Here is a 15,851-nt window from a genome sequence, read left to right on the forward strand (position 1 = left end):
AAAATATAAATATATAGAAAATATATTTATTAAAATATAAAAATATATAAAAATAAAAAATATTTATAGAATTGGAAATATTTCTTAAACTAGTTTTAGAAATTATGGCATCTTAAAAGTTTAAATATGTTTTAAGACAATGCAAGGCTAACATGAAGTATTAAACATATTACTCAAAATCCTACAGAGTACCTATTAAAGACAGTAAAACCCAAATAAAAACAAAATTTTAGCAAAAATGGACCATGCTCACCTAGGCAAAGTGAAGTGGTAAGCTGCCCAATCATTAGAGAAGGCAATTTACTTAAATCAATCCAAATGTTCAGAGTAAAAGAACTGTAAGTTAACGTAGATGGGGCTCTTAGGCTTAAAGAACTGATAAGGTTAATATCTTAATATGGTGTTGGTAAGGGCATTTCACTCCACAAGCTATTTTTGTAGGTTTCTAGCATGAGTATGGTATCAGCACAAAAGATCTTATCATGAGTCAGGGTTGTATTACTTTGATCTTGATCTGAACCCTGCCTTGATAACAGAATATGAAAGCTATGATTTGCTTTCCACATACATAGACACCTCATTGATGGTCAAGTTGAATTAGTAGCAGTTCTGTCTTCCTCATTAAATCTTTTGGGAATGAAGGTATTAATGAATAGAGAACAAATTAATGAATAGAGAACAAAAAAGAAGTTCAAGTGCATTGAGTGGGGGAACTGGCATTAGAATTTGGTCTCTAACTCATCATTGTGGAAACCTATTTGAAAAATTAAAAGCTCATTACCATCTCCATATACAACTGGATTGAACACAGATGGCCCTGGTTGATGGTGCTTCTGTCTTTCATTGACCATGAGTAGCAGTCCATTTTGGATTTTTTTTTTTTTTTTGCTGCCAAATACTATCTAGGAATCAGACCAAATAACAAGCAGCTTTCAAAGCCAAATTGCAAGCTTAAAAATGGCATTTGCTAAGCTTCTATTTTGAGATGGAGGAGAAGGCTGTTTTCAGCTGTGATTACTTGATGAGTTTAGCTATGAAATATCTCTCATGAAGACATTTTTAAAACATGGATCTGGCTAACTAGCAAATCATCTCATTAGCTGGTTGTTATCAATGGCTCTCTCAATCTTGATTACATATTATAATCAAGTGGGAAGCCTTAAAACTAAATCTTGTTATTATTATTTTAAGCTTCTCATCTGCTTGTAATACTCGGTCAGGGTTTACAACTATTTAGAAAATGAAAAATAGAGTCTCTTGGTGGTGCAGTTGATATGAATAGCTCTGGGTACCTTTGAAGAGATGCCTGGCAATCTACCTCGGAAAAACCAGGCTTTGAAAGCCCTGTGGAATAGGCCCACTCTGACACAATGGGGCTGTAGGAGTACGCATCAGGCAACTCACAGCAAGTGGTTTGAATAAGGAAGGCTGCATAGCAGGTGCAATGATAGGGCGATTGAGTTACTTTCCTACTTTCTTGAGCCGGGCTTTTCTACAACTGCTCTACAACCCTGTCTTTGCAAGACAGACCCATGATACACTTTATACCCAATAAAAGTAATAGAAGCCTTAATAACACATAAGTAAAGTAACTCACAGATTTTTGCCACCTGACTGGAGTACTGCAGCATTATTTGGATCTATGACAAGAATAGTGTCTTCTTCAATTGGTCCAAGTCCTCTTTGCTGGTAAACAAACATGCTGTCAAAAGAACTAAACAAAATGCATTAGAATTGAAAAACACTGATCAGAAACTCCAGTGAACTTGAGAAATACAGATCACTCCTTTGAGATTCTAATTACAGAATCAAAGAAGAGCTCAGCTGTATGTAACTTCATTATTTGTCCGTCATGTTTCAATACCTTGCATTCCACATACACCATCAGCCTGCAGAACGGTGTGTGCTCTTCACAGTGATCTGTGGAGCATCAGCATCAGCTTTTTTTTTTTTTTTTTTTAATCAGGGGAGAGCGCGAACGCAGTCCCCCACTACTACAAATTATACAGTCGAGTTTCCCACATTTGGGGAAATCGCAGGGGTCAGCACATCCGGAGTGCAATGGATAAGCCTCGTCCTGGGAAAACCACCTTCGTGATCATGGTATCTCCCCTGCCAGGTAAGTATAGCATCAGCATTCTTAAGAAAAGCACTCAGGCCCACCAGATCAGAATCTACTCTTTCACAAGGTCCCCTGATGGTCTGCATGAACATTAGAGTTTGAGGGGCACTACTAGAACACTGAGAGGAAGAATTATTTTAAATTTTAATAATTGTTTAAGAAGCTCTTAAAAACAGTTTAACGCAAAGAGTTATTTTCCATACTTTACAGAAAACAAAACAAACACTATACTAACTGTGGTAGTTATATAATCATTTGTCAATTTGAGAGGATTAAGAGTGAAGGAGTGGAGTCTAGTCTGTCAATTAGGTCCTAGTCTGTGAGGCCTCTGTGTGGGCATGGCCTTCTTCTGAGGATTCTGGTATTCCTCCTTGGAGGCAGGAGACACCTCTCTCTCAGCTCACTCCCTGGGAGACATTGCAGCTGACAAGACACATGGAACTGCGCTATTTCCCTGACAAGACACATGGAACTGCGCTATTTCCCTGAGCTACAGGAGCCACGTGGAGACACCTGCCAGTGTTGAGATGCTTACAATGCCACTGCATCCACAAGAATTCCCACCCACTGGCCTGTGATCTTCCTGCATTTGGCATTATTGCATGTGTTTCGTGAATCTGAAGAAGGCTTTGTAGATTTGTATTGGACATATGGGCTAATATAGGAATTATGGACGATCTGGATTTGGCTGGGATGTGTTCTTAATGTACAATTACTCTTTTTTTTATTATAAATAGGTTTAATATGTTCAATAAGGTAAAGAAACACTTGAGAAATTAAATGGAGACCTGGAAGATTGTTTTTAAAAAAAGATCCAAACCCAAATAGAGATAAAAAATCCAAATCAAGCAAATTAATATCTGAGGTTAAAAAGAGTAGACGGAATTAATGAAACATTAGACACTGGCGAAGAAAATATTAGGGACTGTGAAGAACAGCAAGAAAAACTGTTTTTAGGTACAGTCCAGTAGACTCAGCCTCATAGCAAACCTATGCACAACAGAACGAACATCGCAACACTGCCCGGTCCTGCACCACCCTCACAATGGTCCTTCTGTTTGAGACCACTGCTGCAGCCTCTGTGTTAATCCATCTCTTTGAAGGTCTTCTTTTTCATCGCCCTCCCACTTTACCAAACACAATATCCTTTCCCAGCGACTGGCCGCTCCTGATAACGTGTCTCAAGTACAGACACGTTCTGTACTTGTACAGTACAGAAGACAAAGTTCTGTCATCCTCACTTCTAAGGCATATTTGGCTGTGCTTCTTCCAAGACCAGTGTATTGGTTTGTTGGCAGTCCATGGCACTCGCAGTGTTCTTTCCTAGCAGCATGGTTCAAACGCATCACAGTTTCTGTTACCTTCTTTATTCCACGTCTAACTTTCACGGGCAGATGAGATGACTGAAAATACCATAGCTTGGGTCAGGCACTCCTTGGTCCTCAGAGCGACATTCTTGCTCTTCTACACTGTAAAGAGGTCTTGTGCAGCAGATTTACCAAATGAAATTTGTTGCTTGATCTCAACTGCTGCTTCCATGAGCATTGATTGTAGGTCCGAGCAAAAGAAAATCCTTGACAACTTCCTTCCGTCTTTTCTCCATTTATTATGATGTTACCTATTGGTCTGGTTGTGAAGATTTTTGTTTTCTTTTTTTTTTTTTAACATTTTATTAGGGGCTCATACAACTGTTATCCCAATCCATACACACATCAATTGTGTAAAGCGCATTTGTACATCGTTTCTCAAAACATTTTCTCTCCATTTAAACCCCCGACATTAGGTCCTCATTTTTCCCCTCCCTCCACAATTACTCTTTATATAAAGCTCTTTCTTATAAACATAAGTGTCTATGGATTTGTTTCTCTAGTCTACCTAGACTAACACACTAACTTTTAACTTTTTCTGTAATAATGAAGAGGAAGGAATAATAATAAAAATATTTCTGTAAATATACTTCCTATGCCAACACATAAGGATGTAGAACATAATGTTGAAAATATTTTTAAAGGTTCAGACAATTTACATGTTGAACAAAGATATGCTTATACTTTAACAAACAATTCTTTTTCTATATAGCAGGTTGTGATAGGTAGGTTTATTGTGCCAACCTGGCCAATAAACACATGTAAGATTAATAAGGTTGCAGTTTAATTGAAGGGCAAAGAGATAAATGACTTGGTGAGCCTTGCTCTTTGTGTCTTTTGCTCTCTGATGATCGGACCAGTGTGCGACTACCTTAGCTAGTTCTCTTCCTCAACTTGTGAACTACACTACCTGTGGGACACACAACCTGTGGACCATGTTGCTATAGTTTGAGGTTCCTTCAAGACATGCTTCTCTAACTGCTGGTGTATACATCATTTGAGCAGGGCACTGTTGGACCCTGTTATCTGGTTGACTGTTGGTGACCTGCCCTGCTGTTTGCTGCCTGTGGTCGGACTGCCTGTATTGCTCTACAGAAGACTCAGCTATCTGCTTCCTTGACTTGCACCCAGTAGCCCTCATGAGTTGAACTGAGCCATCTGTACTGCTTTGTGGACTAATTAGCTCTTCATTTCTTCATGCTTTATATAGCTATATAATTGTAAGTGTCCTGATTTTGTTTCTCTAGATAGACAACCTTGTCTAACACACAGGTTTTTGTTATGTATAGGAAGGGCAATTACATAATATTATAAAAACAAGTATCATTTCATTTTAACTCAGCACCTTTTTTGATTATGATAAAATGTGTTTTTTAAATATATACAAGGGTACTTAAAAAGTATTAGTACTAGAGTTCCAGTTCAGACATACACAGATTTATTACAAGCAAAATGTGTTTCAGCACAAGTTTGCAATCAGTGGATGGCTGCAGACAAATTCTCTCAGCAACACACTTGTCCTGTCTCATTAAGTGCCTTATGGAATAAAAGAAAAAACACCAATGGCTTCTGAGGGGATTTGTGGGGTCAGTTCAATTCAAAGCAGTGTCAGCTCAGATGGTATGTGGCTATTTTAAAGGACTCTAAAATAGTGATCTTGATAGATTTTTCTCAAAGGATAGAGCATGCTCATTGGAGCTTATTATGAAGAAGTTTTAAGAATATTGAAAAAAGATATTGAAAATAGCATTGGTGAAGAAAAGGTCAGGAAAGTTATTCTGAGTCACACCCCACCCCCCCATCATGACAATACATTTGTTCATTCCTTAAGTGTACCAAGGGCCATCCTAATCAGAATTGAATTGGGAAACCTAATCTCATTGATCCTACAGCCGTAATATTGTCTCTTCAGACTTCTTTTTGTTCCCCCAACTCAGAACATTTAAAAGGAACATGATTTGCTTCCAGAGGATGCCAACTACTACTGTGTGGACATGGTGTAAACGGAAGAGCACACGTTCTTTAGGGATGGGTTAGAAAGACAAAAGCACCATTTTCAGAAGTGGATAGAACTAGATAGAGTATATGTCAAGAACCCCAAAGTCCTATCTTGATACTTTTGTTTACTATAAATATTTGTTCTCTGTGTGTTAAGTCAAAAAGTATTACTATAAATATCATAGGAATCCTTATTAAGCAAAAGATCAAAATATACAAATAATCTGAGCAGCTGGATTATATAAAGAAGAATACCACATCAAGGTTGAAGGAAAACTCATTAATACACTGTGATATTCAGATGGCCCAAACTTACTTGCTAAAATAACAGAGGGACTGAAACATTTATTGATGGTCAAATAATACAGCCATCACACCAAACATCCTTACAACTACACCAATAAGCAACATACTGTTACATGGAGCAAAGACTGAAGTTGCCAAGGATTTCATTTTACCCATAATCATTGTCCAGAGAAGCAGCAATCACAAGATCAAGGGACATATTGCATTGGGGAAATCTGCTGCAAATGACTTCTTAAAAGTGCAGATGATCCCTTCAGGACCAGTGGTGAGAGTGGTAATGTCGGGAGGGTGGAGGGAAAGTGGGTTGGAAAGAGGGAACCGATTACAAGGATCTACATATACCCTCCTCCCTGGGGGATGGACAACAGAAAAGTGGGTGAAGGGAGATGTCGGACAGTGTAAGATATGACAAAATAATAATAATTTATAAATTATCAAGGGTTCGTGAGTGGGGAGGGAGGGGGAAAATGAGGAGCTGATACCAAGGGCTCAAGTAGAAAGCAGATGTTTTGAGAATGATGAGGACAACAAATGTACAAATGTGCTTGATACAATGGATGGTTGTATGGATTGTGATAAGAGTTGTACGAGTCACCAATAAAATGATTTTTAAAAAATGCAAGATAAAAAAAATAATGTGCTAAAGGGAAAAGATGTCATTTAGAGCATTACAATAATCCTGACAGGTCACGGTATTCTCAGTTGCCTCCTCTGTGTGAAAAAGGTGAGCAATGAATAAGGAAGCTGCAAAAACAATTAATGTGCATTACGGTGTTGACCAAGAATATTAACTATTTCATGAGCTGCCAGAAGAATGAACAAACTTCCATAGGAGATGTCCCACCAGGACTTGAGCCAGGAAGGTTGAGCTGTGCAGTTTCAGGGATACAAGTTATCCCAGACATGGGAGACGCTTTCAGGAAAACCAATGGAAAAGCTTTCCAATATCTAAATGCAAAATGTGAATAAGCCTTCCATTCTAAGAGGACCCCTTGGCAAGAGAAATTGGACCGTTGTCCTCAGAAGGAAGCACAAAAAGGAGACATCCGAAGAAGTGGGAAAAAAGAACCTGCTGTGCAGTCCAAGTCTAGAGCGCCATCCCCCCGGACATCTCTTGTCGGAATAACAGGGAACCAGAAGCCAGAAGGGAGAAGGGTCCGAGGAAAACAGGCTATCAGGGCTGCTATGGAAGTGAAAAAGGCAAAGCAAGCCTCTAAAAAGGCAGCAATGGCTGTTCCTAAGGCTCCCGCAAGGGCAGCACCTCAGTGAAAGATGGGGAAGCCTGTGAGAGGTTCTGCTCCCAGGTTGGTGGAAAATGCTAAGTTGGCAGAGGAGACTTTCAAATAAAGACGCAACCGTTAAAAAAAAAAAAGTACAGCCAGGATGCTCCTTAGTAATGAGGCTGGTGAAATTTGGTCTTATATACTTTGGGCTTATCAGGAGGGACTCGTCCCTGAAGAAGGGTATCACGCTCAGTACACTAGAACAGTGGTTCTCAACCTTTCTAATGCCGCCACCCTTTAATACAGTTCATGTGGTGACCCCCCAACCATAAAATTATTTTCATTGCTACTTCATAACTGTAATTTTGCTACTGTTATGAATCAGGCGACCCCTGTGAAAGGGTTGTTCGAACCCCAAAGGGGTCACGACCCACAGGTTGAGAACCACTGCCCAAGAGTCAGGAAAAAGAAGACCACAGCTAGCAGGATTGGCACAGGGAGTGCAGCCTTAGGCTCAAGCAGAGGAAGCACCGTGAGGGCAGTGCGGGACCAGGCAGGGGACACAGGGTTCACTATGAGCAAGAAGTGGCTCCAGAGCAATTGTTGGGGCACCTAACCACAGTATTTTTATTAGTAGTAACGGCTTTACTTAAATTATCAGTTATCAGACACACTATTTATTTTGCTTTTGCTTTGGATAATTATACATTAACAGGGATAAATGACAACCTAAATCTTCTAATCTAATCTTATGTGATTATATATATATATATATCTCAAAAACAACAAATTGAATCAGCACATAATTGAGCTAAATATATTTTGGCCAAATGAAGTCAATGGTTAATCAATAGAATTTCATTTAATGCATCAGACAAGATGATGAATAAAAATCTAGTATTTCAGAATTCAACTGTATAAGCAAAAGAGTCCAAATTACATTAAATATTTATGAATATATACAGTATTTGAAATATGGGAAGGTGACAAACAGACTGCTCAAATCTATCATATACCTATTGATTAGTTGGTTGATTGATATATTTATGAAATATATGAAGAGTCCCAGTAGGGGAAGCATATCTTTAGAATTATATTCTCTTGTCATTAAAAATATACATCACAGAAGTATTTGAGCTTCTTGACTGTTACAGTCTTTTGGGTATTTTTTTCCTGAAAGATAACAATACATCCCTTAAGTAGTTCTTATTAATGATGCATTCAATTGAGTACAAAATATTGATTTAGTTTTGTCAACCTAAATCTTAAGTAATACTATTTATATGTGCTATTATGTGCAGTTAAAACCTTCTAGAAAAAAAACCTTCTAGAAAAAAACCCTAGAAAAATAAATATATTAATGTAATGGAAGTTTGATCACTAACAAAACAGATTTTATAAGATATTCATGGGATCAGTATTAAATTGAAATTCAAATATTTGTTAGCTATAAACCTATGCAAAAATATGCAAGTGGCTATTCTGTCAGAGGAGAATGGTGAAGAGTAAGCATAAAATCGTTATTTCTTGCTATTAATGAAACACCAAAGAGTCTGTCCTTTATCTGAAACTCTATTTTCAATATGAATTTCTTAATTAATGTTATGTTTCCTATAGAAAATAAAGATCACAGAATCAATCATGATTTACTTTTCCCCCTCTTTCAGTCTTGTGTGTATTTGATAGGACAACAAAAAGACTCCACATGTTGCAAGTTTCACATTTGTGTTCGTGCATAATACGATGATGTCTCCTTATCATTATCTATTTTAAGATTTAAGTTCTATATTCCTCATTGTTGAGAACTATTTCAATGTTTTGCAAAGGTCCTATGGCAATGGGAATAATATAAAGATTATTTTTCCCTTATTTACTAGGAGTTAAAAACCTAATTTCTTTGTTTTAATTGAATTTTTTTTTAGAAAATTGTACAGCCATGTACAGCTCGAATAAACACTAGAGAGGACCTGTGTTCTCAGTGTTTGCATGGCAGCAGGGTACTGATGCACTCCACTGGTTTTATTCAGCGTTCTCCTTTCCCTTTTCATTAATACTTACAGGTTATTTGCTTGGGCATGGCCATGTACTTATAGATTACTTTTCCATTCCACCCAAGCCTAAATTTTAGTAAAATGGAATTTTGTAATATGGAAAGATAATAAGAACTTATAATTATCCAATGCAACTCATTTTATATCTAGAATTCTGATCCACCATTGATAACCAATAATGCTGGTTATACGATTGCTTACTCTTGCTCACTGGACCGTGTCAGCCTTTAGGACACCCAAGTCCATATGTTCTATTCTCAGAAACATGACAGACCATACAGGAAGCCTGATATATTCACAAGAATGAGTCCCTGGAATTCTGGCCGACATTTGCCCTCTTGTTCTGTCTTGTCATTCATTTAATGTTCCCCATCAGTCCTAAGCCACATCTCACAGCTATTTTAGGAAGTAACATTCCTACAACTGATTGTTGTGGCAGTGAACGTAGAAATAGATTCTCACCCTCTCAGGATCATACAATGCACCCCTGTAACAAACTATTTCTTATAGCAAGAGCTTATTTCTATAGGGATCAAGAAAAATTTAAACGTAAACTGTGGCTGGCTTGCATCACTCACTGCCAGCCATGTAAACTCAGAGTTTACGGAACTAAAACATTGAACTTGGTTGCCAAGAAAACCCATTGGATTGAGGAAGAAATATGCGTAATCTAGACCTGCAGCCCCTGTTCTAGTCAGGTCAAATGAAAATGTTGTAGTTGTTGAGTAAATAAATGAAACGTATCCTTTGTCCCTGGTCCTAGATTGAAATGCCCAGAAGTAGAGAGGAATGTAACAAGTAAGTGATGTCTGGCTGGCAGGAACACAGTTTGTAAGTACACGCACATCTCTCAAGCTCATTGCCTTCCAGTCGGTTACAACTCACAACCACCTTATGCCATGGGGCGGACTTGTCTCCGTGGTTTCTGAGACTTGAACTCTTCAAAGTAGTAGAAAGCCTCATTTTCCTTCCGTGGAGCAGCTGGTTGTTTACAACTTTCAACCTTGCGGGTAGCAGCCCAGCACACAGCCACTAGGCAACCAGGGATCATTGCAGGAATATTTATACCCATGATTTAGAGATGTTGTGTTTCTAGCAGTGTTAGAGTTAACTAATTGGAGTACCATCCATTTTTGTCTAATTATCTACATTTTGGAGTTATAATAATAAATTATGAAATAGTAAATGAAGGAGCCCAATGAAAGAAAAATAAATAAAATGCAATAAGTCACACAGCAAATAAATCAGATTTTTATAATCAAAATTTAGATCAAGAGAAAATACCATATGCCATATCAAGAGAACATTTTTCTTAGTATCTTAAAAAGCTAGCATTTTTTAAGGTTTTATTTGTTGCTACAAATTATCCTCATGTCATAAGTATATACCAAAGAATCTTGTGAGAAATCTACCGCTCGTCATTTTTCCTGTGGCATGTAACTTTATGACTATTACACATATTATTGTACTTCTTTGATGTCCATTAAGCATCTTAGTGATTAGGTAAGTTTCTCAATTTGCTGATTAGAAAATCTATTCATTTAACAACCACTCCTCAACACACAGGAAACACAAAATGCAGACAAACAAAACATAAATGAAACAAAACATAACAAGACAAAAACCAAAAGTTGGGAATCTACAATACTCACTGCCATCAAGAAGATGCCAACTCAGAGGAATCCTATAGGACAGATTAGAACTAGCCCTGTGACTTTTTTCTAAGGAGTCTTTACGGGAGTAGAAAGCCAAGTTTATCTCTTGAGGAGCAGGTGGTGGGTTTTGAACTGCTGTCCTTGCGGTTAGCAGTCCAATAAGTAACTAACATACTATGAGGGCTCCTTACTTATTTACATTAATACAATTTAAATGTATCTAATTATTCTAGCAAAATAAATGAGATGATAGGATTTGACAAACTTGGATAAGAATACAGCGTTATGGAATTAGCCTCAATACAAGAGACTGAACTATTTCCTTAAAATCTTTTTTGATAATTTTTATCAAAAGTTTGTGTGCTTAAGCTGGCAGCATCAAGGGACATGCAGTCATGCAACTGTCTAGCTGACTGGTCCTGATGCTTTCATTTGAGATAGCTGGAGCTCCATGCAACCGACACTTGGCCCTTGGTAGTTACCCAGGGAAAGTAACAAAAGAAGTGTATTTTTTAATTAAATGGGAAAGTTTTATACACACACACACACACACACACGCACACGCGCACACACACACACACATATATGCATACTTTCTAACTTGGCAAATACATTGTTTTATAATTCAAAGAAAGGTAACCCTTGGACAGTTCACAAACGAGTGTCAGATTATATAGCTTGATACACTGTTGCTATAGCAAACTGCTTATTTAGTGTTCTAAAGCAGCTACCCTACATTATATGCTGCAGCAGGGTCTTTATTTCAAGCACGTTTAACGTTTTGCAGGATATAATAATACCCTGCACGTTTCACACAGTGCCAGCAGCACTGATGATTTCTGTTTGCTTCTCTGAAAAAGCACTTAGCTGAAAAGACTGCACTGGAGAGGCCTATGGGCCAGAATCCATCAGTTCTTTATTATAGCTGTTTGAATTCCCCATTAATGATTCTGCACATTAGCAGCTAATCAAACAATTTAGATAAGGCTGAGAAGAAATACTTTGCTACATTCACACACAAAAAAGAGCTAGAGTAGGAAAAAATAAACTTTTGTGTCATCAATCAAAATTAAGAGAACACAAAATAAATAATAGCAACTGAAGAGATAAGTGAAATTTAATGTTGTAATGATATAAGAAGCCAAGAAAGAATCACAGGTTTTCAAGTGAGAAAATAAGTGTATCGTACAAATTCAGTCTTTAAATCAAATAGAATTTAATACTATACAAAAAGAAGCTCCCCAAACCCCACTTATTTACAGGCAGGCAAACCCAAAATCCAGCATTAGTACACAGCGTTCTGATGAACTCAGAACTCGTGACACCATGAGTCTCATGAAGTCAAGTCTGACTCATGAAGGGAGAAGAAGCAAAGGCACAACGAGGTACCAAGGCAGCCAAGTCTGGGCTCTGGTTTGTCAGTAAGACCACTGAAGAAACAAGTCGTTTAATAGAGCCTTTTTTGTTATTCAACAAAATGAAACTTATTAAAGAGCTTATATTTTAGACAAGGGAACCTAGAGGAAGTTTTAAGGTGTTTTTTTTTAGCGTAAATTTCTTGATGAAGGTCTCAAAGCTAGGAAATGGTACCAAGGTTCAATTCATCTCCTCTTGAAACAACTGTGTTTTTTTTTTCTCTTACTAGTACTGGTTTCCGCAAGCATTATGTAGAAGACATGAAAGAATTGGACAATGTGGCACAAAAGCTGAAGAAAACCGTTTAAGTCAGATGAAAATTGTAGTAAGAAACCTATCTGATTTCCCCTCCGATCTGAAGGGAGCAGGGGATCACTTGATAAATGGACGACACGTTGGCTGCAACATGGGCTGAAACCCACCCACCGTGAGGATGGCCGGGCCCAGGCGGGTTTCACGCAGTTGGACCAAGTGAGTGGGCACTGATCGAGAGCGCCTAACAGCAGCAGCGAGGGCCTGGATGGAAAATCCTAGCAGGGAATTTCAATAGTTGGAAAAGAACCCCAATGCATTGCCTCGCTGAGCGCTTCCTCATTTCCGAAGCGCACCCATCCCTGGACCCACTGCCTCCTTTACTCACAGCCACCCAGGCGCTGGGATCCCCACTCTTTCTGCGTTTGTCACCCTGCTCACTTCCTGTTGGAAAGTATAAAGCTTTGGGCTGGCCGCCATTGGGGCCTAGATCCGCTAGAAGAGTCTGGATCGCTGGCTAATACACTTTTCCTCTTTAAGTTCTCCAAGAGCATCAGCTGGTCACTTGGAGCCACAATTTTCCTGTTACAGAGTCACCAGCCACGTCCAGGTGTGTTCCCCAATGAAATCCTACGCGATGAGAGAAACTGCAGACGGAACAGAATTCTAAGCACACATCAAAATCCCAGAAAACCAGTAAGGCTAAGTTTGAAGATATTTTTATGCAGTTAGAAAGCATATGGTGTTTGGAAACAATATACCAGTCATCGTGGCAAAAGTCCATCATCATTTGATGAAGAAATGGTTTGTGACCATTGTTGGGGGCAGGGGAAGGGCCATGGAGAAGATTACTCTAAAAACAAAGCTTGCCAAACCAAATATTCACCTGTCCAGCTGCCAAAGCAACCCTTCAAAGAACGGAAAGGTGAAAGGCACACTCCTCAGACTTCCCTAGTGTGAGCTGGAGGGCGCGCTCATGCACGGGTTAACCATGAAGACTGATACTTCATCTCTAAACTAAAGCAATGACAAAGCCATGAAGTAAAGTGTGATTGGAATCAATTTTTGAAGTTAACATTTTAAAAATACTGTGCAAGTATAAAACTGGTAAACATTTGAGTATAATCTTATGAATTATGTTTTACTTACCATAGGCAATAAAGTAAGATGACTTCAAGAAAGTGAATCCTTTGAATATTAATATAGTTCTAGGATGCAGATCAAGAGAAGCAAATGCATTGCTCATCAGATAGTTCATGAGGTATTATGGTCATTTCTGCACCAAACTTTTTAAAGGGTTCAGAAACCAGTGACTTCTGGTGAAAAAGTGCATGCACTTCTACTAAGTGCCCTAGAAAAGACTTTTTTCTTCAAGTGTGCAAATAATTAGCATGAAAAAAAAGAGACTATATTCATGCATTACTCTGTTTCTCAAGGGTGGAGTGACAGGACTCATATCTGGGCTAGTATAATAAAGACATTTATAAAATCTACATTAGTCTCATATTGGTTGGCGTGTCTTATTCCCCGGGAGATTTCTTAGCATTGAAAAAGTCCAGGCATTGGGAGATGTTGTACAAGACAGTCTTTCTTGGGTGTAAGAATGGGTGCACGCTCTGCAGTCCTGGATACCCAATGTCTCTTATAAAAACAACAACAAGAAACTCACTGCCATTGAGTTGATTCCAATTCATAACAAATCTCTAGGACAAAGGAGAACTGCCCTCTGGGTTTCCGAGATTGTAAATCTTCACAGGAGTTGAAATCCTCATCATTTTCCTGACTCAATATCTACTACTTCATTTTTGGTCAATGGAACCTCAACCTTTCATCACTGGATTTAACATTCAGAACCCCACTCTTACATGGAACAAAGGATTTAGGCTAATTCGAAGAATGGTTCTCTCTACTGTGTTGATGATAGTATTCAACAAGAGTCATGACAAAGTCACTCCAAACAACAGCAAGAGATTCAATTTCAGGGTATTTTTTTAATAATACCAAGTTAGGCTAGTATTGTAGTGATGTGATTCAGAAGCTGCAGGGGCAGGGTGAGGGAGGGGGAGGGTGTGTATCTTTAATTAGAACTGTGAAGGATCCACTCGGGGGAAAAAAATAAAATGAGTTGGCAAATGGATATCAATAATGTGGTTTGGAGCCACCATATGACTCGGCATTTTTGTCTTTTAAATAAATGAGTAAAGCCCCTCTTTTCCTAAGCTAGTCGATGCTGGGTTTTCCTCTTCCTGGTAACAGAAAGCATCTGAAGTGATGTGGATGCTGGTGCCATTGTGTCAGCTCTAACTTACAGTGACTCAATGCACAACAGAGTGCCACACTGCCTGGTCACGTGCCACGCTCACATTGTCCTTTCTAGTTTGTCTTGAGCTAGACGCTCTGCGGAAACCTGTGGACCAAAGGTGACCTTGCTGGTATTCAAAAACTAGTGGCATTGCCTCCAGCATTATAATGCAAAACCCACTGAGCACAACAAACTGAAAGACAGAGGGTGGTCAGATGTACACAGTGTCTCCAAACCCTTCCAAAGCTTTGTGAGGAGATGACAAGCAATTTAAAGGGAACAACTTCTAACCCTGAAACCTAGGGGCAAGACCTATTGTTTACTTAAGTGGATGAGATTGAAGCCTAAATGGTAGAGCACTTCAACCAAAGCTGAGATAAGTGAAGGCAGGGCAACAGTGTTTGCCTTTGATAGTGATGGTTATTTTCAGACAAAATCCCAGCCACAGCTGTTAGAGGTGATAGCAGTCCTTGCTGGGAGGCATTTAAACTTTAAATAGCTCAAGCTGCCACAGTGTCCGAACACCAAGACAGACAAGAAGGTCTTTAAACTTTCATAACACCCTGCTGCTATTAGGCATTGCCTTCTCAGCTAGAAGGTGCTTCTTAAAGTAACCCTATGAAGGAAGAGGGGAAGGAAAACGGACATCAAATTGGGAAAGGGAGTAACATCTTTCAGATGGTGAAGCAATTATTGTTATCATGTTCTGTTGCAGTTGCCACGCTGACGTACTATGGTTCCATAGAAGAGTAAACACTGATCTGAGTTGTCAAGTAGGAATGAAGAGTAATAGTATTTAAAAACAGAGTTGATGTTATATCAAATGAGTTTTGGATACTAAGTATTAATTAGAGATTACTACTAATACCAAGCTTGTTTTTAGAGTCAATGAATACCTCCTAAGAACTCCGGGATAGAGTGCTCATGTTTGATGCAGAAAAAGCCTGGGAGGTATACCTTTGTGAAGCTGGGAAATATATGAATGGGAAATATTCCAGGGAAGCTAAGACTATTTTATCAAAACTGTAGAAATAGCAGGAAAACAATTTCTACCCAATATCTCTCCTTTCCACTGTCTCTCAACAGTACCTTGTACATTCTGCTAGAAGAGGATGTCTTGTTCTGTGTACAATCCTTAACTGTTTTAAAAGAAAGACGA

General features: G+C 38.6%; 1 protein-coding gene and 1 non-coding gene across 2 annotated transcripts in view; both read right to left on the reverse strand.

The window, feature by feature from the left end:
• PAM (peptidylglycine alpha-amidating monooxygenase) overlaps positions 1 to 15,851 on the reverse strand; it is a 212,829-nt gene that overhangs the window by 25,374 nt on the left and 171,604 nt on the right. Inside the window, exons 16-17 of the mRNA XM_045285191.1 lie at positions 1,598 to 1,714; positions 186 to 192 (exon numbers count right to left, since the gene is read on the reverse strand). Coding sequence (XP_045141126.1) covers positions 186 to 192; positions 1,598 to 1,714 — 124 coding nt within the window. The remainder of the gene's footprint in view (positions 1 to 185; positions 193 to 1,597; positions 1,715 to 15,851) is intronic.
• LOC115873847 lies at positions 1,964 to 2,127 on the reverse strand. Its single transcript, XR_004048628.1, has one exon. It is a non-coding gene; the product is annotated as a U1 spliceosomal RNA (small nuclear RNA).

The sequence above is a fragment of the Echinops telfairi genome, unplaced genomic scaffold (assembly GCF_000313985.2).
Source record: "Echinops telfairi isolate 266 unplaced genomic scaffold, ASM31398v2 ScPeMD7_7469;HRSCAF=8507_1, whole genome shotgun sequence".
NCBI lineage: Eukaryota > Metazoa > Chordata > Mammalia > Afrosoricida > Tenrecidae > Echinops > Echinops telfairi.